The sequence below is a fragment of the Corvus kubaryi genome, unplaced genomic scaffold (genome assembly GCF_017639235.1).
Source record: "Corvus kubaryi isolate FWS band 111438036 unplaced genomic scaffold, C.kubaryi_AGA036_p1.0 138, whole genome shotgun sequence".
In the NCBI taxonomy this organism is placed as follows: domain Eukaryota; kingdom Metazoa; phylum Chordata; class Aves; order Passeriformes; family Corvidae; genus Corvus; species Corvus kubaryi.
The window spans coordinates 5553439-5577969 of NW_024580672.1; the positions used below are offsets into that span (position 1 = coordinate 5553439).

Here is a 24531-nt window from a genome sequence, read left to right on the forward strand (position 1 = left end):
CCCTGAATTCTAACCCTGCCCCGTGCCCCTGTCCTGGCACAGCAGCCTCTCACCCTGAATTCCAACCCTGCCCCGTGCCCCTGTCTGGCAAAGCTGCCCCGCACCCTGCACTCAGCCCTCTCCGTGCACCTGCCCTCCCGCTGTGCACCAGCTCCACACCAGCACGCTTTACACACAGGCCTCCACACTGTACTTTCCTCTTGACTACATTCCACAGGTTCACAACTCAACACAGCTTCCAGAGCTCTCGGCTTTGCAGCACACTGCTCCGCACAGTATTCCTGATGCTGCCAGGCACAGCCCACCTCGGCACAGCCCCGTGTGCCTCACCACCTCTACGCTTACAGGATTTCACCTTAAACTGCTCCGCATTCTGTAACCTCACCCCCAACCACCCCAGTGTGCAGGCATATGTGCTCTTCTGTGTGCTCCTTACACTCACACTACACTGACACAACACACTACACACTGCATATATCCCACTTGCTTCATCATCCAAAGTTAATCATTCTATCATAGCACCACAGAATCATTAAGGTTGGAAAAGACCTTTAAGATCAAGTTCACTCAAATTCATCACCAGACCATGTCCTTAAGTGCCATACCCACATGTTTTTTGAACATTTCTAGGGATGGTGACTCACACCATACTGCACTCTCATTATATACACCAGATGTGCAAATCTGTGTACAGCCCATGCTTTCCTCAGAGCTTGACCCCTGTACCTGCCCATGCTTTTTTCCCTGTATTCTGCTAAGCTTTTGAAACACCCTGCTGTCTTTGCATTACCGTGCGCAACACCAAATGCCAGCATATCTGCACGTCAGAACTGCACACACACAACCAACTCCCCATTTGCAGAAAGCCCTCTAAACATCCCATTTCACACTCCCCACCCTGCGTACACCAAGCACCTGCTATCATTAAGATGCTGACATTATGAACAGAAGAGCTGTCTGTGCTTCCTCCAGACTTCAACTTACCCCATAGCAGCGATACCGCACACTTGGCACTTCGACATCAAGACCACTAATACTGTTCTCTAGTATTTCATCAAGCAAACAAATACTACATGCTGCCACCCTCGTTATCTCACTGATAATCTTCCTCCATGCTGCTGCCAGCAGCAGTTGCAGGATACTGTGCTGAGAGGAGCCAGGCTGGGCTTTTGCACATCTCAGTGTCCTTTCATCAGTGTTCTGTGATCAAATCCAGCTCCTCATATCCTTGCTGTCAGGCACTTGGCCTAGCTGGTCTCTAGCTCTTGTGAATCTCTAGTGATACGTAACAAGTGAAATTAAAACCACCTCAGGAGTGCTTTACTCGGTATACAGTTAGAGCTGAGGTACTGTGCTGGTTTAATTAGTGCATGATGGTAAGTAATTGAATTATACTTTGGTAGCACTTTCAGTATGAGGCACTCTGCCCACAGGTGAGGCAGCAACTTTCAAATACAGAGGAAGTGAGCAATTACAGCCAACAGTTGGAACTTGTTGCTGGCTGTGCCTGTTTCTGTTCTGCCAAGTCCAGTTGCAAAGTGCCTTGTGCCTCTTGGACTGCTGAGCAACACCACGGGATACGCTTATGGATTCTCTGCTTCAGCTTCCCAAGACATGCTGTGGCCCGTCTTATGTTTTAAGTTATTTATGTTGTGGCCACACAACAATGGGGACAACAGGGACAGCCTGTGCTGCCCTTGAAAGGATTCTGTTCTTCTTTTGCAGAGGCATGAAGATACTTGGCTATGCTCACCCAGAAGAGTTAGGGAAGATCTCCTACATCTCTTCAGGTCAAGTAGAAACTCAAGCATTTTCTGTATTGTGACTTAAGATTTCAAGGCTCTCCCACATTCAGGACATGCTTTTATACATAGACATAGAAAAGATTCAGAAGTACTCAGCATTAATTTCTACTCTGCTGCTACTTTTTAAATAACACCCAGAAGTGCAAAATGGCCAACTGTTGCACTGCACACCGAGGTAGCTGCAGAATCCCAGTCTGGAGATCTGACTTCTCCTCCTGACATTTAAGCAGCAAGGGATCCTTGTTACTGCACTGTGATCACTTCTATGGACAATGTTACCACATAGAAGTGCTCCATGAACTCAGTAAGCTCTTCCTTGCTTTCCTCTTCCCTTTAAGTAAGATTTCAAAGAACTCACACTTCCGTTTCATTTTTGCACAAGAGCTGTCAGTCCTAAAATTTCTAAATTTAGGTTCACAGCCTTCATTTAAAGATATCTGAAACTCTTTTAATATATCAAGTGTTTCAGAAACAGATTAGTCATACCTAAGGTCACTTTCTAGGCACCTCCATTTTCACTGCAAATATGGAACAAAATGGTGTTCAAATCTGGATCAGTGGGTTTCCATGTTTCTTTGCATTTCAGCTCCAATGCAGCATTTGAACCCAATTCCATTCCTGAGTGATGAGTTCTGTTCTCACACGGTTTGAGTCTCTTCTTTAGAAAGATGTGACTGGGAGTCTCCCAGTAGTGTTACAACTCCTCTTACAAACTCATCAAAAAATACTAGATATAGTCCTGTACAGGAAATTTGTAGGAATGCATTTGTTACATCTCACCAGCCTTTTCACAGCTATGTCTCTTTTTAAGTCTGTTCTTTTGTCACTTCTAGCTTTTATCATGAGGCCCACATTCAAAAGTTTATTGATATTTATTTCTGGCATCATTTCAAATCCTTTGTCAAAATCCTGCCAGACAAAATGCAGGATACACAAAAACCAAACCCAACCATTTTATCCAGAGACTACATTACTTCACTCATGAGGAGACCCATACTGTACTGTCAGCACCAGCCTGGGCTTACCTGCCCCAAACCCCTTCCCTGGGGAGGCAGGAACAGTTCCCTGCCCCAGCTGTGCACAAACACCTCGCTCCTCTCTTGGAGAAGGGTTCACTAGGCAGCAGGATCTGTTCAGCCACATGCAGGCAGCTGGGAAACCGGGCCCTTAAAACATGAGCAGCTGCTGTTCCTGGTCTGGCCGAGGGTTAGTGCAGGGCAGGATAGCTGCTTGCAAAGGGCACATCTACTCTGCCAGAGATTTTGCTGCTTCTGACTCACAGCTCCCCTTTGCCCAAACATACCTCAGATTTACTCCATGGAAACTCACAGCAGAAGTCAGCTGCTGTCCCTCTTTACCTTCACGCAGTGCTAGTGAAAAACAAGGTTGTTCTGTGAAGATGTCACATATCTTACAGCCCTCCTGAGGTTACAGGCAGTTGGGGTGGGCAGATGGCCCTCCTGAAATCTGTCAGTAAGGACTGGGAGTAGGGAGGAATGATACAATAGGCAATTAACAAATGGCAGAGGGGAGCAGCAGAGCCTACAGAAATTTCCAAGCTACATAAATAACCTAAGGGGCATGAGCCGAATAGCCGAGAACATCTGGGTGCTAATTGCATATTACTCCACCAGAATGGGGAGAAAAAACCCTCCATGTTCATAGAACTGCCTCTGTCCCACCTCAGTGCCCAGAAATGGACTCTAGAGTTGCAAAGCTCAGCACAATGCCCTTGCTCTGCCATCCAGGCAGTGGCAATTCTGGCACCAGTTGAATCTCTCACAGCCCCCAGCAGGGCTGCTCTATCAACACTTAATATGGTATCTTAATACCTTTTCTGCAAGGGACCATCCAGGTTGAGAGAGGCTGAGAGTCTCTCTATCCCCATGAACTTCCTACCCTCTTTTTGAGCTGATGTTCCTTGGATCCTTCATCCCATTTAATATGGTGTTAGGACATCTCCCTCAGCCCTGAGAACCATGGGATCTGGAACTGCTTGACCTCATCACTTCCCCCTAAATGTGCAGATCCTCTCCTGCCTCTACAGATGTAGCTGTGCAACTCTGGCACTTAAGGAGAGGAGGGAGGCAGAGAGAAAGCAGCATGCTCTCAAGGTTTCCCCTCCCCAAACCATTGCTTCAGGCTGCGCAGGTAACAGTGCTAAAGAGGAGGGGAGAGCAAAGGCATAGGACACATAAGCCACAGACAAGACAAACACAAGGAGTACAGCTGCATTACTGGCTGCTCTTTAGGTATCATTTTGTGCTGCACACATTTGACAACTGCAAAACTAGAATAGTAATGAGAGACTGAAAACTGCTGCAAAATTCCTAAGCACAAGCAGCAAAGGTAGAGTCCTGATAGAGGCTTGTGCAACATCAGGCAGGTCCAAATTAATCCTTGAAATAATACCTCTAACTTCTACTAAAGCCTTATTTGGTCCAGGGCTGCAAGAAAGCTGCTCAGTGGAATGGTTTGATTTAATTTACATCTAATTTCTCTGGTGTACATCAACTGGTTACATGTGACCATGAATGTAACATGGTCCTGAAAGCAGTTTTGGGATAAAATAAATCATCATCTTGCTGGCATGAGGATATACTGGTTTAGCTAATCCCATTATTAGAATCAGTTCTCTTAAGACAGCACTTTCAAAAGCAAGAAGGTAAACATGAGAGCAAAGTAAGTGGCAAGCTGGGCTCTAGAGAGACCTCAGTTTATCTGCAGGAAGGGGACAGTGGTACTTGGTGAGTTATTTTGGGATGCTCAGGAGTAAAGCAGATATGAAGTATGACATACACTCTCCAAGACAGCTGTGCTCTTGCAGCTGGGATCAAGTCCTCAGCCCAAGACATTTCCTGTTCTCTCCCAACCACAAGGATAACTGTTTCCCCTTCACAAAGGAACCTGCTGTCCCAGCACCACACCCTACAGCTCTAACAGTGATGAATTCTCCTAAGCCTGCTTGGCCTGCCTTGTTTGCAGGTGGCCTTTGAGACAGTTACCAGAACAACCCAGCACAGCAAGCTGCTTCCAGCAAAAATGACTGGGAGGTTTATTTTAGTGAAGTCTTAAAATGTTAGGAATTGCAAGCCTGATTCCTTGAAGCTTCAGGATTTAATGAGCACACCCTGAGTGGTGATCTTCGCCCCTTCTGCTCTGTGCAGCCTTCTGGTGTTTTATTCAGTCATTTCAAACCCTCCTCTGATGTTAAAGCCTTTGAGACAATTTCATTTATCTCCCTAATACTCTCAAACAAAGTCTACTCTCTATTTTTAGATTTCAGTTCCTCTGACACCATTCTTGCCTTTTTCCTAGAATGCACTTTTAAGATTATTCTTAAAGTTTGTCATCACTCGACCCTGCCTAAGCAGTATTACATTTCCAATTATTCTACCCTGTGTAATGCACTGAATTTGCTCCCCATTTCCCTTGTCCAGGGCTCTGTTTTTTTTTTTAAAAAAAACCTCCTCTGCCTCCTTTCTCCATCTAGCCAAGATGAACTGAGTTTTCCTCTGTTCAGTTCTTGTTCTATATTGAGATATTCTTGCCTGACTTTCTTATGTCATACATCTATCCCAAGGAAGTGAAAAATCCTCCACTTCTGCTGTATTGTGGTACACCACACAATGCCAAAAGGTCAGAGAGCATCCTATGCATCAGACTGGAGCCTAGAGGATTTACAGGAAAAACTGGGATCACAAGGGGGCATTGACCTTTATTTGCAGTGACACTCCTGGGTACTTCCATGGTCATTCCTATTAATCACATATTGCCTGCAATTTGGTACATCCTAGCACAACCCTCACTGCCAGCCTGGTCCAGAGGCAAGTGAGGAAGCGGGCAAGAGGAAGGAAATTTGGGTTGCACAAGCAGACTGAAAGGAAAAGGACAAGCACAGCATGATATGGGTAACACACTGGGGATAGGGAAATCTGAAATGGAGGGTTGGTGACAGGAGACTGGTCCACAGGGTGGCTGTGGGAAGTGGGGTGGGAGATGTCCAGCTCCTGCAGCAGTGCAGGGGGCTGAGCAGCAGTGCAGGAACGTGCCTGGCTCTTGAGAGAGGACTTGGTTTTCAGAGTCAGCAGCTGGAGCTGCACCTTTTGACAGGTCTGTAGCCTCCACAGGGCATTTGTTGACCTTGTGAAATGCTGCCCCTTCTGCTTCCCAACTGCCTCCTTCTGCCCTGCTCCAAGGGGCAAGTCATGCTGGTCCTGCCAGCCAGATACCAGTAACTACTCACCAGATACCTCCAGTTCCTGGGGACCAGATGAAAAATCCTGTTCCTGGAGTCACAGCTGTGCCATATGCTGCTGAGCCAATGCTGTTCTCTGCCTCAGAGATGGACACAATGCACACAGTGACAGTAATACTCTTTCAGATGAAAATAAGGTTTACAAGAGGAAGTAAGTTAATTTATAATTAACTCGAGATGCCTGAGCCCAAGACAAGGAACACTTTTTAACTGGCAGCCAGATGGCTTTGCGGGCTCTGTTCCTTAAACCATTTAACAGCTTTTCATCTCAGAGACTGCCAGTCAAACAGCAGGCCCTGGAAATTATCCTACCATCTCTCCAGAAGGGTTTTTTTGTATAGAGGTCTTGTTGGGTTTCCAAACTTTATGTAAGTAGCTTCATTTACTACAGCCAGAATTTCTTAACTAAGGGAATATAGGACAGAGACTTTTGTTTTGCATGGGAGACACCTCTCCAGGGCTGCAGATTTAAGATTTCCTTCCCTTCCTTACCTAAAAGAAAATTAAAAACTAATTACTACTTAAGCAGAAATGAAAAGCTTTTCTTTGCTCTTTGGTGTGTATGCCTTTGTAACAAGCTCTCTCACAGCAGGGCAGTTTCCTTGACCTGCTGGTTCTAGAAACGTATTCTCATGAAACTGAAGATTTCCTCTTCTGTATACAAAAGTAATATATTCTTCCTAGATGAAAATCATAGTAATGAGCATCTTCTGCTCTGCACCTCTACACAGATGCATGTGAGAATGCTGACTCCAGACATGAAGCATTTGATGCCCCATGCAGTGTTGATTCCAAAGGTCAGATTTTAAGGTCCATGGCAATCTTCTCTCCCCACCTCCTGCATGGCAGAAACCAGAAAATTCTCCCCATGATTCCTGCATTTGAAGCCAAAGCACCTGAATTGAAGTAGTTGCCCAATTACTCCCATGGTTACAATGCCTTTATCATTATGGATCATTTTATTATCAAATTGTCATGGGATGCTACTCTGCATTGGTCTGCTACACTGAAGAGCCATCAAATTCTGTGTTTTGATCATCATTTTACTACTGCAGAGCTCAATTTTTCTCTCCATGGTTTTTCAAACAAAATGGATACTATAATGGGTTTGGGATTTTCTGGGGTTTTTTATAGAAACACTTTATTGCTGCAGTCAATAACCCTGTGTATCACACACAAATAACCAATTACAGTTTAAGAAACTAAAAATAACTCTGCAAGTGGCAATACTGAGAAAACAAACATACATGAAAGGATACAAAACTATACGTTAAGTTACTAGAAATTTAATAACTAAAAAATTCTGCAGAAGTATGAAGTGTCTTGTATAAACTATACAACACATGCCAGTGTAAAGTTCTTCAACATTATACAATTACCTATCTACAAATGTTTTATCGAAATACAAGATTAGCTGCAATTTTTAAACAGTTATCTTCTATACAAAGACAAGTGCTTTCAGTACTTCATTGGAATATACAGACACCGCAATATCTCAAAACTAAAAAATAATCACAAAATAAAAGGTCCCACTTAGAAATTTTCTTTCTGTATCTAATACAACACTAAGGAAATCCAGCCAGCAATATCCTTGCTTTTGTATTTGCCCCGTTTCACTCAGATATGAGAGGGACCCAACCCACAGTCACTGACCTCCCCCTTTTCATTGCTGGCCAGTCTCCAGAGCAGACCACACCAGAAATCTGTATCTTAACACACTTCAGCTCTAGGAGAGATTTGGACCTGGGTTCCACTTCACAATAGATACTTACTCTGCCACATAGATGGCAGAAGCAACCAGCTCCTGTGCATGGCCACATCCAGGCATCACTTCAAAGGTTCCTCAAGAGTGGCAGGCCAAGCAGCGCCCTTCCTTACAGCACCAAGTGGGACTTATGCTCTGATCAGTAGAGGGGATTGGCTTGCACAGAGTTACTACTGCTTCCCAGGAATTCCCAGGTACAGCACAGAGGCCCAGTACTTCTCTAACCCCTCGCAGGCTCATTCAATCTTCATTGAATGCCTCCTGCTGAAGCAAAGCCAATCTCAATGACATTCGACCAGAGGAAGCTGTCCTGATGTCTGGCCATCTCTTCAGAACACATTTTAAACATCACTCCTGCTCCCAAAATACAGGCTTACAGCTGAAAAAAGTCCTGAGAATTCATAGGAATTTAAGATCGCATCAGCTCTTAAATGGGATCAACCTTCTGCAGCACACATCTGTCTAACATAATGCATGTTCATGACCTGGCAGATACATCAAATGTGACATAGCAGGGGAATTTCCTTGGCCCAGATGGTGTCTTTTTGGACAGAAGTGATGTCAATAGAATGGGAGTCTCGTCAGTTATCTGGGGCATTGGACACATCAGCAAAGGCTCTGGCAATCTAGGGAAGGGATTGTGGTAGATGGCATTAAGCCTACATTCCCTCCTACTTAAATTCTGGTCTCAGGGAAGTCCCAGGGTAACCCAAGCTAACTTTGACCAAGGTACAAGGACCAGACTTCTATTTCAGTCATTTCAAAAGCTGCCAGAGGGAAGTATTGGAAAGCTTGATCTAATAGGGGATTGTTGTTCCCCTTACTGACATCTGAACAGAAAGGACAGAGCTCACCTGAGATGTCATCAGTGCCACACAGCTGGAAGCTGAAAAAAGTCAACAGTATCTTCTTGAGGACAAAGAAGAAAAAAGCACCATTCAGCATTCTCCAATATTTGATGGCACCATGCAGAAGCAGAGAACTGCATCTCCAGAAACCCACCATTAACACCAAGCAAGAATCAGCATGAGAAGTGTGACCAGCATAAATGAAACCCCTGACAAATAGATCTCTTCTGCAGCCTTTCCTGGTATGAGCAATCCTAAGCAGTGTAAGAGTTTAAATAATAGGCCTTAATTTTCATTCAGAAGAATGAAAATGGAGAGGGAATTGTTAGCAGCAACACTGGCTAAAACATTTTCATTCACAAATATTTTTCCCCAAGTGATTTTGCTGGAGATGATTTTTCTTTACAAGTTAAGATACTCAGGGGCACAGCAAAAACATTCAGTACCCTGAATACACTGAACACTACCTGGCACGTTCCACATGCAGCTTCCGAAACACCGAATGAGATTTTGCAGTATTTCACCCAGAATCATGTACAACAGTGACTGAAGCAGGACCAGCAAGTTACAGTACGCTGTATTGGCAATGTCAGAACACTGCTCACACACCATAGCCTCTCAGGTGTGAGCTGGAGAACAGCCAGGTTTCATACCAGGACTTGTCCATCTTCATTTCACCTACCGGCCACAGATGGGATGAGAACGTGCACAGCATCGCTTGGCAGCTGATTGTGTCCATTCTGCAGCTGTAACGTGAGCATCTCGCAGATGGGCAGGCCTGGTGCACTTGGGCATTTCAGAAGAACATCATGAAGGTGTGCAAGACCTGATACTTAACCCACCTGAGTTTATCTAGTGAATCTTTCACAGAACAAAATAGAAAATAAAATGAGACGGTGTATTAACTGCGTTCTCATAATAGAAAAGGATCACCCACAGCAGAGTTCAGGAAAGGTCTTGAGTAATTGCACTTTAAATTATGGCAGGCACAGGCAACAAACTCTGAATGTGTATGGTCATGAAGACTCTGCCCTGATACTAGCAGGGTGCGCAGGGTTTGTCTGCCTGTATCACTTAAGCACGGGACATCCTGACAGCTAATACAGTACACAAACCCATGCCAGTGCAGCTTTACCAGGACTGCCCAGAGGTCTGGATTTTAACACGTCTCAAGAACAAGGAACCATGTTGTTCATGAAGATCACAGACAGTAAGCTTCAAGCATGAAGTGAGAGGCACACGTGCTTTTCCTCTAACACGTCTCAGTAACCACTGGGATGTGTGTTCTCTTCCCACAGTCCCTTCTCTGCCTCCTATTAAAATATTGATTTAGAAATAAATTAATATTACATGTTAAGGAAAAAATCCCTGATCTCTTACTGGTATACTTTAAGAAGTCTTAAAGCAGCTACTTTTACTATGAAAAGAATGTACCCAAAGTTGTACTAGAAAAATAGTAAGTGAAACTTGAACTAGAGCTCAGAATTTAGTTCAGTATCTCAACAAGTAAACAGAAACTTTTACCTGAGAAATCCAGGCAACTCCTACTAAAACCAGCTATATTATCATCATTGATTTTACAGAGATTTAGATAGGGCTCAGGTAGGGAAAGTCAGCTTTCAAATGCAGAGGCCTCATGTGCTGACTTTTCGTGGGGCTCCATTTCTGCTCCAGTCACACTGAGGCTTTGGCTGAATGAGGGCTCGAAGCTGGACAATGGTGCAGTGAAGCAGACTGGACAAACAAATCAACTGCAGACACCCCAGGCTTTGGGCAACTCTGTCTAAAGGTCTGCAAACAGATTTTAAAACTGTCCCTCTCTTTGCATGAAAGCAGACTAATTAAAAAGCCAGTCCCAAATTCAAAAGCACAGACAAAAACTATTCTCTGACCACATAGTGCATCACATCAGGACTAAAACCAGGCAGGTATTTTTAAATTTATCCACTTAATGTGATATTTACTTCCTACACTTGGATCTCAGCATCTCCTCTGATAACATCAAATTCTTGGGTAATTCACACATGACACAGCACTAAAGAAAGAAAACCAGTTTCAGCTGTATTGACTAAGTTCCCTTTTTTTCTATAACAGCTCACATTTTTATCAATATAGCAACAAAGCCTTTGCCAATGGTTTGGAATGAAAGTTACATCAGGTATGTATGTGCAGGTATGGTGATGGTCTGACTTGTTGGGGAAAAAAAATATCAAAACCAATCCCCAAAACAGAGCACTGAAACTACTGAAAACAAACACTGTACACATCCACTACTCCTCATACACAAGTCACAAGTGCAATATCCTTTGAAGAAAATTGCTCCTCAAAGGAACCCCAAAGAGGCAGAGTTTTTTAGTGTTTGGTTTAGTAAGATAATGTGGGCATGTGTTGGAAATCACAGGCTGGAATTTTTTAATTTTTTTTTTTTTTTTTCGTAAGGCAAGAGGTTTATGTTCCAGAAGAATAGATGGGGTAAAGAATGAAGAAATGTTTCAAAAATGAGACATTCTTTCAAGTTTCATTCTCATTTGACATACATATTACAAAATAAAGATTTTTAAAAGTGCTATATGCTTTTTAAGTCTCATCGCAATATGTAAAGCAAGATTTTACACCTGTTGCCTAAAACACAATGTTAGTGGCAGTGTTAGTGGTAGATTAGACACTCTCTCATTTCCCTCACTGTCTGGGACAACCTCCTTCATCACGCATAAAGAACCGACCAACCAACCAACCCCACTCTAAGCATCCTCCAGAATCACTTAAGATTCATCTTCTAAAGTAACAGACTCCATGAAGTTGGTGACAGCTCGCTAGCGGCTTGCTTGATACCAAACCCAAGGCTCATTCTACCCAATATCCTGTGGCTCTTTGATCAGCCAGTATGAGACACAAAATGTTGAGAGGTATGCAGCCATGATGACATTGACAGATATGCCTAAGGGATTTAAAAAAATTCCAACAAAAAACAAAAGTAAAAAAATTTATCCGCCAGCCCTCAGCTGTTAGCTGATTTTAAAAAGGTAGAGCAGTTTGCAGTAAACAATGATATTAAAATCTTCAAGGACATACAGAAACACCCCTCCCACCCAGAAATCAGACATGAAGGATTTCTGCAGCACAGTCTTCTGGCTCGGTGTAATGTGAAGAGTTTGTGTCTGAATGGTGAACCCCAAACGTTTCTTTGCTTTCGAAGTTTGGCTCCGTTAGTGCAGGTTTTTCAAAAATATTCTTTTTGCTAGTTTCTGGACAGTTTTGTACATATATTACTCGGTTATAAGCTTTAAGTCTCTTCCACAGCTGTATGTACACCTTGCATTGTACATACATGAACAGAAGTCCTCCAGTGAAACCAATAGCCACAACTACCAGCTTAGTCCAAAATGGCCACTCTAGAATACCTGGAAGAAAGAAAATAAAAAGAAGAATTAAAAAATGGACCTGGTCAATATCGGCTGGACTAAATTGGATCTTTCAAAAACGTACTGTAAGGAAACTGTCACGGAGTTTGGGTCATGCAAACTATTCTTAGTTTGCCATTTTTCCTGTTTGGCTTTTTTTTCCCTCCTTCAAGTCAAGCACACCTGATTTACATATCACATTCTTCCCCACCAGAGAAAAAACCAAAACAACTGATTTTCTGTGTCTGAGCCTTGATGCAGTACAATCACAAAGTCAAAGCAACCACCAGTTGTGCTTAAGTCCTCTTACACCTGTTTTTAGACTAAGACTGGATCAAATTATGAAAGGGATTCTATGGCATGGTTTCCTCTTCATAGCAGAGACTCAACTCAGTGACCCAACAAGTCTGTTCCACTCTGTGATCACACGGGACGTGGAGACATAAAGGAATGGTTGTTACCATATAGCTTGACATGTTTGTTATGCAGATGAGAAAATTTTATCTGCATCACACCCAGTAACTTGTATCTGAACTACAGCATCTCCTCTGATACAAAACTGCAAGTGCTGGAGATGCTGAAGCATTCCAAGCTTACCCTCTGTCCTTAAAAATTACCACCATCTCTTTTCCTAAATTTGTCTAGCTTGAACCTTTAGACAGTGGATCTTGTTACATTTCTATCAATCATTTTTAAATTAAAAACTTTTCATTTTGTACATTAGGTCCTGTATTCATCCAGCCTCTTTAAAATAAGTGTCATCACAAGATGGATATGAAACTATGCTGAATCACCCATTATCAGGTTTTTCAGAGAATAAAATCGTATCTTTCCAACTCTTCGAAGTTTTAACCAAGATACAGGGTGGTGTTGTTTTGGAAATGCATGGTAGTATGGGAGGAATGAAAATATGTTAGTCCCAAAATACAAAGGGCACTGCAGCCCTGCTACTGATGAAATCCCATCTGTGATTCATATCTGACCCTCTGATTCACAGGTGAGCTGTCTGATGCTGTCTGTAGGCAGTGACAGCATACGCTTGCCCCTGTGTGGACATGCATATATATCCACACACACTCCCCGCATCCCCCAGCTCATTACAGCACTCCCTGGATTTAGAATCTAAAGGAAGGGAGCAAAGAAAGCACTACAACATGTACCAAATATTCACACCATTCCTCCTAGTTATGTTCATCTAATATATTTACTGGTTAAAATAACCTGGAGATGATGTATCGTTGAAAGCATATCCTTTTCATTATTATATGGAAACCTTACACTGAAAGGCCAATAATTTTCCCTGTTCATGGAAAAGATGGGGTTGGATGGAACAGAAACAAAGAGATTTCATTGAAAGCAGCTTCCTGACTGAAGTCATGAACAGTCCAACTACAGCCTAAATGAGAAATGAGAGGATAACTTTTTAATTTCAAGTGATTCTGCTCTGAAGAGACTGTAACAGCTCTGTGGATTTGCAGGTTCATTAATGCTCAGCTACCTCCCCAAAGTACACTGTTCAATCACCGGCAAAACATCTTCCACCTGCATGTCTAGCTGGCATGCAGTGCTCTGGAAGCCTTCTAACAGCTTCCATCCCTTCTATCCCCACCTTCAGGCTCAGCTGCCTGAGGAACAGTTCTGTGACAGCTGCAAATCTGAAGCCCAGCATACCTGAGTAAACACATTTCAGATTGGTAAGTTTACTGCTGACATACTCAAGAAAGCTTACTATTCAATAAGCTGAGATACCGATTGCACTGGGGTGGCAGCCACTACATGAATTGCAGTGCATTCTGTCTCAGTTATGCAAATTGGAGTCCTAATATTCAACTTGAATTTCTTCTGCTTCAGGCACAATCACTCATAAAAGTTTTTCCAGCCTAACATGGCTCTCACTGATGACTAACCCACCCACAGATGACTGGGAGGAAAGAAAACCCTGTTGATTTACCTCAAAGATTTGAATTTAGGTTCCTCTTAACTTCTTCTCTTTTTTAAAAATGTTCCAGTTTTGCCCAGTTTAAAGGTAGTCATAGCAGCAAACAAATGCTTACATCCTTATCTGCAAATTTAGACCTAAATTTGCTGAGGCAGTGCAACTTTGTGTCTGGCTACAGTGGATTAGCTCTCATATCTGTGCATTTCACAAGTGCAAACTAAATTAACCTGAAACAGATTTAAAAAGCACCCACAGATTAATGCACTGGTAAACTTATTGATTTAACTACGTAATTTTAGAACGGTGCTTTTAAACAAACCCAACCCCAGGGCAAAGCTGACTAGTTAAAGTATAAAGATTACCTGCACACTTATGTTCCACATGCTTTCTGCAATCAGGATAAATAATTATTCCAAGGGAATAAGTGGGAAGATAAGCAAGTAACATACCGGTAGTTTGTCCCTGTTTAATCTCCTCAGCAGTCCTGTCTATCAGGACATACAGAGACCACACAACGCAGGTGATGGCAATGATATGGAATGTTACAGAGCACATAATCTTCCTCCTCTCACTGGCTGTCATCTGCAGCTTCTCCCACTGGCAAGAAACCCAGAACCAGAGTAGAAGATTAGGAGTTTATTGTAGTTACTAGAGAGTATGAAAAGAGAACATTGATAAAAACAAAAACCAGGCAGGAGACCAGTTTCCTCCTAACAAGGATTTTAAAAGTCAAATGGCATCATTGCTGTGGCCACAGCATGTGTGTGATGGCTAGCAGCTCACCCTGCTGTGACAGGAGCCATCCTGGTGCCAGAGGGGACTCGAGCGCAGCTCCCACCCTCAGCACAATGTCATCACACCCTGCTTACCCACACATGGGCAGCTCCAGCACAGAGGGGCCCAAGCACTGCTGCTCCTTCCTGTGTTCCCCACTTGACAGCAGGTACCCACAGCTGCCTGCAGCTGAGCATCACGAGTGGGAGTGCGCACCCTTGCTCAGGGAGGCATTCAATAAAACAATGGTGAACTGGCACATGATTCAGCTGACCATGGTGTGTAAAGACACCTCATGGTGAGCTCTCAGAGTCCCATAGCTGTTGAGCTCTCAGCTCAAGGCTGTTCAGCTCTGACCTCATGCCTCTGGGGGTTTCATTCAATCTTTACATATATTTAATACCGCTTACAGCAGTGGCACTCACACGTTATTTTCAGTGTTTCAAGTGCACTTAAATACATATGCCCTAAGAATATACCACACAATTGGGGTGACAGCTTTTCTAAGCAAGAGGATGCAGCAAACTAAATCCCCAGACCTGCATCTATCAATAATGCTTATATAGCCCAAAACAAAACCACAAAATCAGGCCAATGTAATTTCAGAAAGATACAAGGAAACTAGACAATTATTATAGGTGCTTCTAATATTCCAGACATACCTGAGACACCCAGAAGCTATGTTATAAATTTCTTTTCTGTAATCTCCCCTATGTATATGATGAAAGTTTTTGCATGTGGGACACACATCCCTTAGCATATCTGTCTGGAAGAGAGTCATGATGGGCTTTTCTCACACTTTCACAAAATATATGCTGGGACACATAAACATCTCATGCATAAAAAGGTGCATTTGATGTCTCCTAGAATAATTTGTAGAAAAAGAGGACTTCAAAAAGGAGGCATAATGTGGAAGGGGGTGAGGATGACCTGAATGGTATGATTGAAATCATCCATTATGATGAATTATTGCTTCCACTGCCACAAATACAAGAATGGTTGAAACATGAGACAGAGACTTTGTGATCATCTCTGTGCTGCCAACAAACAATCTCTTTGTCCAGTCCAAGCCACAGTTCCAGTTGTGTGGGCATCCAAACCTCATCATGGCACAAGAATTGAATACTTCCAGGAATGAAATACTAGACTCATGTTGTACTAGAAAGCTATATTTTTTAAATCCTTTTAGAAAAAGATTGGACAAAACATTTCCTTTGCACGTTGTATTTAAAATAGAAAATTGCTTTTGCATCTATTCAAAGGTGTTGCCTTTTGATAGAAAGTGTAAGTTAATAAAATTATTTTGCCAAAAAGCAACCATGTTAAATCTATTTGCAAATGCTTTTACAGAGCCATTAGGACCTGTGTTTTGATTAATTTATAGTTCTCTTTTTTGTTCCACAGCTTGGGCTCCCCTGCTGGACAATGCCTCCTGTGAACTGCTGGCTCCAGAGTCACCAAACCAGCTTGCACCACCTCACCTCTTCAAGAGAGATGACTGCAAAGCAAAAGAGGAAATATTCTGCAAATTGCACACTAGCCCAGAGAGGAAGCTCAAATCTGTAGGTCCCTGCTGCATTATTCTGATAACACATAATGTGGCATTTCCCACTTAAAACAGTTAGCAGTTCTGGATTTTTCAAGTGTTGTTAAAATAAAAAAAAAATCAGCAGACAATTTAGATTTAATGTATCTTTTTTCATTTAAATTTTAAAATGGAACATCTCTCTTTTGTCTGCCCTCATCTTCATTTGAGCCATGACACATTTTGTTCTCACCCTCCTCCCTTAGTAACTTAGTGTTTGAACAGTCCAATGCTGCAATACAACCTTAAGAAGCCAAGGAAGTTTAATTCCATTTCTATCCTACAGACAAGAAGAAGCCCTATTATTTGTCCCATCCTGATCATATTCACCAGTTCCATACTGTTTTCTCCTGATTGAAAGGACACTGTAAGGGCTGAGTTGAAGATGCAGAGGCGTTTTATGCTCTTGCTGCAGCTGAACCTCTAAAAGGACTCTTTAGATGTATTTGAGAGGTAAACTCCTTCTATTTATGGCTCTATCCCTACCTTCTGGCAACTTGTCTTGCTTCCCACAGATGACCTGTTCAGATATAACTAATGATGTTGAGTGACTCATTTCTGAAGGTGCACAACATTTTTTTTTAAAAGGCCCAAATATTCAGAAAATGTTTCCCACCCACTTCAGGCAGAGTGAGCACAGAAAAAAAAACAGCAGTCAACTGACAACTATAGCAACTCTTCTTTCTTTGGATTCTCTACAATAATTTCTTTACTGTCCTATGGTTGGACTGTGCAAAGAATTGTCTGCGCAGACAACAGAGTGTATGATGACCAATACTGCAGCTCAGAGGCAACCACACTCCGTGCCAAGGGGCCACCAAGCCAAAATCTGCAGTTTTTAGAAGGCAATGATCCACCACAGTCATAAGCAAAGGACATCCTACCCACTGGACATGCTAAGCTATACACTTTGCAGACAGTACATCTCTCTAAAAATAAGTATTTGAAATCTCTCTATTTTCTGTTAGGAGTCACTTTTAGGAACTGGACAAATTCTCATAACAGTTTTGGGACAGCTGCGGTCAAAACTTCTCACCCTATATGATTTAGGCTCATTGTAACTGAATTTAATGTTTCTCACTTATTCTAGTTCCAGACTGAGGTTATTGTTATTGACCTCTTCCACTTTGGTAGATATGGCAGGATTTGTCTGTGCTAAGAATACCAGTGACTTCCATCTCAAAATCCTGACATAAGGACAACTGAAATTGAAAGCTTGGAGGATATGGGAGAACAAAACGAGGATAAAAGCACAAAACTGGTCTCATTACCTATACTTTAAGTCAACAGATTTATGAAAGGCACTTTTCTATAAAACAAAAATACAGGTTCTAGCAACCTGAGAGTACTAAAACCTAGTCATTCACAGCCTAAGAAAAAAACGAAAACACATTTAACAGGGAACCACCTTCTACTTAAAATGTATTATTTTCAATAAATAAGTTTGATCCTTTAAAAAGAAAAGAAAAGCTACAAATTCTAACTAAATTACATTCAGGAAGTGTGATTTTAAGCAAATTTAATGTGAAATCCTCATATTTTCAAGAGAGCTTAAAAGCCATGTGGATCTTAGAGCCACAAACTAAAGCAGCTAACAGTAATACAAAAGTCCACATTAAAAAAAATGTTGATAACTGTAGAGTTTTGTGCTCTAAAATCTAACTGTAAATAAAATAGTCAGATTGCTGCATGCATATATATATATACACACATATGTATGTACATTTACACACAGAAAGCTGCTGTTATTAGAGCTGGATTCCAGTGATGCTGAATTTGCCAGGGTAAGTGTTAATTCAAATCCTTTTGTACCTATACAAAACTGACCAGACTTAACTAAGGAGCCACAACAACGTTAATAAATACGTGGTGAGTGCTGCAGGCTCGCGGGCACAGCCTGTTCCAGAGTGGATCTCTGTTTAATAAAGCATGTCCTTGGGGAAGCAGGTCCTGTGCCTACCTTTCTCAAAGGCTTCAGTTTAGTCTCCATGATGAACTCATACTTGCACAGTTCACAGCATCGTGTATCCGAGCTCTTGATCCATTGCTGCAGGCAGGCCTGGTGCACAAAATGAAGACTTCCCGTACAGTGACAGGGGGTAATCAAAGGGCTCTCATCATCTCCTTCACAGTGACATATCCTGAATCAGAAGCAAAGCTGCTCATTAGGAGAAGGGGAAGCAGAAAGGATGTGGAAGAGCCATGTAATATCTGTGATCACACATGGATGTTCACTGAGGATCCCAAGACAAATAAATCAAAGGAATGTGTTCCACAAAGGAGCTAACAATAAACAACTCCATTGCTGCACAAGCACATACACAGGCACAAAATAACTAAGCACAGACACAGCTAACTAGACAGCTGCTTTCTCACAGATGAGGCACACACACAGAGCCTGACAGAAATGCAGTACCTGAAAGAAAAAACGGAGCAAGGAATGACAATGTTTCACCCAGACCAATAGCACTTAACTGCAAATAGCATTTACACAGATCAGACAGCATTTGCCAAGACAAAATATGCACAGAGACGTACAGCTACTCAGGTACTACGGTCTGAAATAGAAGATAAAACAAAATTCCTAAACCAATGGTGGAACAGTCCACCCCAGGATCACAAACAACTAATTTAGACAGCCTGGATTTTGCACAAGTGATTAATTCCAATGCAAGTTGCTAAGAGATAGATTCACAATGCAAAACTACAGCACTGAATCTGAACCCCAAAACACACTTACCCTAAATGGTTTTGCTTCTCCAACTCTTACTTAGCAAGAGTTGCTAAGGAAGCATCAGCTCTGCAAAACTCCCTATTTTCCTCACAGCCTTTGTGCAAACAGCAAAAACATCTGATAAAGTGTTACTACCAGCTGCTGACATCTGATTTCCAGATTCAATTTACACACAACCCTTGGGTAGCATAAAGCATTGTGAAGTCCTTCTAACTATGTGAAAGAGGTCATGAATTGAAAGGGGGATGGTGAGGAGCTCAGGGAATGAATACAAGTTCCTAAGCATATGTGAAGTACATTCTGGCCTGCTGCCATCCCTATTACTGAAATCTCTTACTGATGTGTAGCATCTTGCCTCTTGTGACCTTGCTGATAGCTGGCAAGTGGAAATGAAGGAGTGGGTGGATTACAACAGCATCTTGTTGATGATAAGCCAGTACAGAACTAGATATGGTGGTAATGAGGGGGGAAATCAAATAATATTGGCAAGTAATAACAAAACCAGCTTTAGGAAGTGCTGTTAGGGAGGAGAAAGACTAGGATAATAAAATGCTAGGTAGAGGGATTGGACATTTGCTCCTGTACGTGATGACTCTTGCTCCTCAACCACATTTTGGAGGTTGGACAGGGCAGACCTGCAGACAAGTCACCATGAAGACAGTCCAGATCTTGTTGTTCCCACCACCTGTGCACATGATTAATCCTCTGTAGCTGGAATAAGGACACCCATTGTTTTTGGACCTCACATTATGGACATCACACAGGCCTACCTCTAGCAGCCAGTGCTCAGATCCCCTTTGACCAAAGCATCCAGGAAGCCCTTACTAATAGAAAAGTGTGGTGGGATACAAACTGAGAGGCAAAAAAAAATCTAAAGCTATACTGATCTGATCTCAGAAGCAATTTTCAAGCAGTCTCTTTTCCTCCTGACTCCCACCCTCTGACCAAACCATCAGTGTTGTCAGGACAACACATTGCTCATTAAAAGCTAAGACATGTTCAGCTTGACCTTTATGATGCGTAGCTGAGTCTCTCATTCCCAGTCTGGGCACTGATAAGAGAAAAATACCATCTCAGAACCCCAAACCTGAAATAAATTTTAAGATAATTTATTTGACTCCAAAGGAAAATATTTTGCTTAGTAGCCTTGTTAAGTGCATCAGAGGGGTGCAGGACAGCAGAGAGAAGGCTGCATGCTTCAAATCACACCTATTGTATTAGCAAAGTGACAAGGTAAAAGAAGAGACAGAAACAACACAAGGGCAGGGGAAAGCACAACAGTCACCACTGCACATGGAAGGGTTCAAAGGTAGGTGGTTCTCTGGTAAACCAACCTGCAGGTATCCCCCGATGTGGACACAGGGGAGAGAGGGGGTAACTTTTCTGAGAGGGGGGAAGGGCAGTCAAGGTCACTGTCCTTCTCAACTGAACAGAGCGGTGCCCGCTGCTCTTTTGTTTTGAGTTTCACTGAGGTGCTGTCCTCAAAGACGTCATCGTCTCCCATATCATCAGAGCAGAAGTCCGTGCTTTCCACCAGCATGCTGGAGGATTTGTCAGCTTGGAAGTGACTGGAATAGCTCTCCAGTTCATGAAATTTATGCAGGCTGCTGATGCTGGAGGTGTGGGAGAAGGAAAAAAGGTAACGCAACAGTTTTTTGCTCCTTGAGGTGTCATGGTCCACCTTGTCCTCCAGCAGGGGGATATGCACAGCGCTGTGGTTCTCTGCTCCGCCCGATGCACTCGAGTAGTTGGAAAGGGAAGGGATATAGGAGTGCTTAGAATTGCTAAAAGAAAGAGGCCTGAGATTCAGTGGTTTCCTCTCTTTAAGATGAAATCTGTTAATCCTTAAACACTGCTCTTGGTTCGGGGTCAGTTTGCCTTCAGAGTGTGTTCGCTCCACATAATCAAAGCACTCACTCGTGCTCTGCGCCTTCTGGTCCACGTCATTGAGGGACTTGGAGAATTTCAGAGTGCGGGTGGGCTTTACATTCTTAGCAGACCTGAGTGCCTGGCCCCGATCCTGCCCACAGGAGTTTCTCTTTGCTGCATGTAACGTGTCCTGACAGATTACTGTCACAGTGACCCCTTGTGTCAGAGGGCTCTGGCAGTGCGGATTTCTCAAGACAACAGCAGACTGCACTGGACTGTGATGACAACACTCAGAAAACACTGCACTGGAACTGCATGCAGAACAGTGGAATAAAAGCACAGAAAGTAAAAAAACTATTAAAAAAGAGAACATGTATAATTAATAGTGAAGAAATGAGAATTACAGCTAGTGTGGGAATGGCAAACATAGCGGGGCCAAACAGTCAGTAGGATTTAACAAAGCAGTGTTAGACAGCAGTTGAGTCAAACAAATGGGATGCTTTATGTGGGAATCCCATATCACTTACTTCCCCATAAACATGCTTTTTCAGTTTTGCTTTTCCTTAATTTGAACCTCGCCTGAGCCTCACTGTAGCTACACAAATAGCACACTTTACCTGCAGATGTCCTGGTTGGATGGTGTAACAGAAGTCCGAGAGAAGCTGTGAGGGGCAGAGACAGAGGTTGGACTTCCAGCCTGCAGTGAAATTAAAACAAACAAACAAAACCCTCAAGTCAGGAGTCAGTATGCACAGCAATCACCTTCAGGGTGAAACACAGCATATGGAGTCAGATATCACTCTACAGCAGATACTCAAGGGCTAGTTGTAAGAAAGTGACTTTACTGTTAAATGCGAGAAAGGTCATATAGCTTCATCCCTGGAGAAGTAGTGATCAGAACAGAAATGTTTTACCCCAAGGTCAAATGCAGACATCTCTGGAGTGGAATCTGCCAGCAGTCAAACATTGCACAGAACAATACCTCAGGACATAAGCAATGCTACAGTAATTAGAATAATTAGATGGAAGTGTGTGTATAAACTAGTTGGAATTTAGCTACCATGTAATAGCTAATCCTTCCTCTTGCAATGATGGCAAGAGATTAGAGGCTTGGGGTTTTCTTCACAAAACAGAACTGTCAGTAGTTCAGTAACTCAAACACAACCTGAGGATTTATATTCCTTACTAGCACATGCACATGAGCACCATCTGCCAACCCAGACCATTTCCTGAAGTACTTTCTGTACTTTGGGAGGCCTTTCATCCTGCTCTTAGTTGAACAGGATATTCCATCTACCTGGACAAGAGGTGTGGCAGCAGTCATATTCCTAAGTCGCAACAAGAGCACAGTGAGAAGTAAAATAATTGAAGAATTAAGAATTAGCTGAACTAACTCAAAAATATAAAGCGAAGCTATTGGCATATTTAACACTTAAAAGACAAGCCTCTAAAATCAATGTGCTAAGAATGAACGTTGTCTCAGAGCTGTGACTCCACTAGCTGTTACTGAAGACCTTTTCTGCTGCTGTATTCTGCACACATCACTTCGACAGACTTCTCAACTCTACCTGGAGGTTTTGGCAAGGAGGAGACCTGCATCAATAACCTCATAATAGAGTGTCTTTAAACCTGGTCTCCCATGTTCCACAGCTGCTGGACAGGCTGCACTGCTCACCCACTGCTGCAAAACACTGCTTGCATTTCAAAATTCAAACAAAAGTTTACAGCTCTTTCGATCTGCACAGCAAAGCCTGAAATGCAGGAAGGAACAATGCAATCAGCAGAACAACAGAAGTGTCAGCTACATACCGGGCTGCACAGAAACCAGCACAGCCAGCAGAGACCTGGGTCAGGCAACTGCACACAGCCAGACCAGAGAGACCTCAAGTGACAAAAGGTGTGCTGCCACAGAAGGACGCTGTGCCCATGCTTCAGCTTCAGCTGACACCAGAGCTGCTCAGTCATCCCTGCTTTGGTCATGCTGCAACACACATTGTACCTGTCTTTGGACTCTTCAATTCTATACTTAATTTATTAAAAGTCCCTATTGTATATTTAAACAAGGCTGCCACAGGCTTTTGTACTGTCATAGCAAAATCAAGGTTCCTTGTCACACATTATACGGTTATCTCTTTGTGAGAGAAGATACATACACATGCTACTTTATAAATATAGATAAAACAATCACCTTCCTTGTCACAGAACTCATCTTTTAAGGTTTTATTTCTCTAGTCAACAGCACTATAGACAGCAATGTATTTGCCCTCACATTGGGATGCCTCAGGTGCAGAGAGACTGAAAAAACAGTTATCCATTTACAGCTGGGTCTGAAGGAATCAAAGACAAGACTCAACCAAGACTCAGACACACACCTCTTAACCCTTAGTAAGACACTGTAAATTATTTCCCATCTTAACCAGCTGGGTACATGTATAGAATAAAACCCAGCAGAAAAACCTTGGGCCAGAAAGCAAACTGAGCTATGTTATGACTGTGACAAAACAAATTAAAGACTAAGATCAATTACTGGCTTTATCCTGGAAACTACAGTTCTCTACATTTTACTCCACTTGCATGTGCTAATGACATAGGATTCTGATCATGCAGTGATGTAAATTCAGGTATTTGTTGGAAATTTGTTCTCTCTTTGATGCTTAACCTCTCCTAAAAGCAGGTACACCTGACTTCAAATCCTATCTTTTAAAAAGGGTTTGTGCAGTAATTGCTTTTTTTTTAACGGAAAGTCTGACAATTTAATGAAAAACCTGACACTAATCTGCTGATAAACTGTTTCACTCTGCAATGAAAATCAAGAAAATTCAAATAATGAATTAGTTTAAAAGACATATTGAGCAATCATCTAAAAACAAAATATTAAACCAGTAAAACAGCATGTTGCATTCTGCCATGGAGACAGAGCTATATATTGTTGGAAGTGAAGTCACAAATCAATTAATATATCTGTCTCAGGTTTTACATTACGAGCAAATCACAGAAGGTAACCTGCTAAGAATTAATCCAATCTCTCAGCTGCTTCAGTCTAGCAATGAACTTTTCAAGAAAAGGACAGCAGAATATATGATGTAAGAGTCTAACAGTGGATGACTAGAAACAGTGATCCAAAATTTCCCTTCCAAAACCATGTCACTGGCTTCTCGATCCAATTTTCTGATAAGAAGAGTGTTAAAGTCTTGCCACTTGGAAAAACAAAAGTCTGGGATGAAAAAGAAAGTGTGGAATTTCACTTGCATTTCAAGCTTAGTATTCTGTTTCTAGATGCCAGCACTGTTCAGGGTGACTTGCAGAAACTCAACGTCTGAGGCAGACTTCCTTTCCCCCCCTTTCTGTTTCAGAACAAAAGGTACTTTTTGCCATTTTCATACATAATGAAAATGCAATCAAAATATGAACAGAAATTAACACACTTGGATAGGCACCACAAAAAAGAACAACAAAACACTGGAAGAAGTTATGCCCCAGCCTTGGTTCAAGCTAATGCAAGCTGTGGCTACCACCAAAAGCCATGGTTCGATGAGCCTCCAGTCACTCAGTC

The 24531-nt window shown here is 42.4% G+C and overlaps 1 protein-coding gene across 4 annotated transcripts in view; it reads right to left on the reverse strand.

The window, feature by feature from the left end:
• Window positions 1–7170: 7170 nt before the first annotated feature.
• The window catches only part of MARCHF8 (membrane associated ring-CH-type finger 8), a 90678-nt gene continuing 73317 nt past the window's right edge, over window positions 7171–24531 (reverse strand). For 3 of the 4 annotated variants that reach the window (XM_042018807.1, XM_042018806.1, XM_042018808.1), the window contains 5 exons: window positions 21596–21675; window positions 20444–21289; window positions 18336–18516; window positions 14466–14613; window positions 7171–12077 (listed from right to left, as the gene is read on the reverse strand). In XM_042018807.1, coding sequence (XP_041874741.1) covers window positions 11773–12077; window positions 14466–14613; window positions 18336–18516; window positions 20444–21289; window positions 21596–21675 — 1560 coding nt within the window. In that variant the 3' untranslated portion in view covers window positions 7171–11772. The remainder of the gene's footprint in view (window positions 12078–14465; window positions 14614–18335; window positions 18517–20443; window positions 21290–21595; window positions 21676–24531) is intronic. The other variant, XM_042018809.1, reaches the window with a different exon arrangement.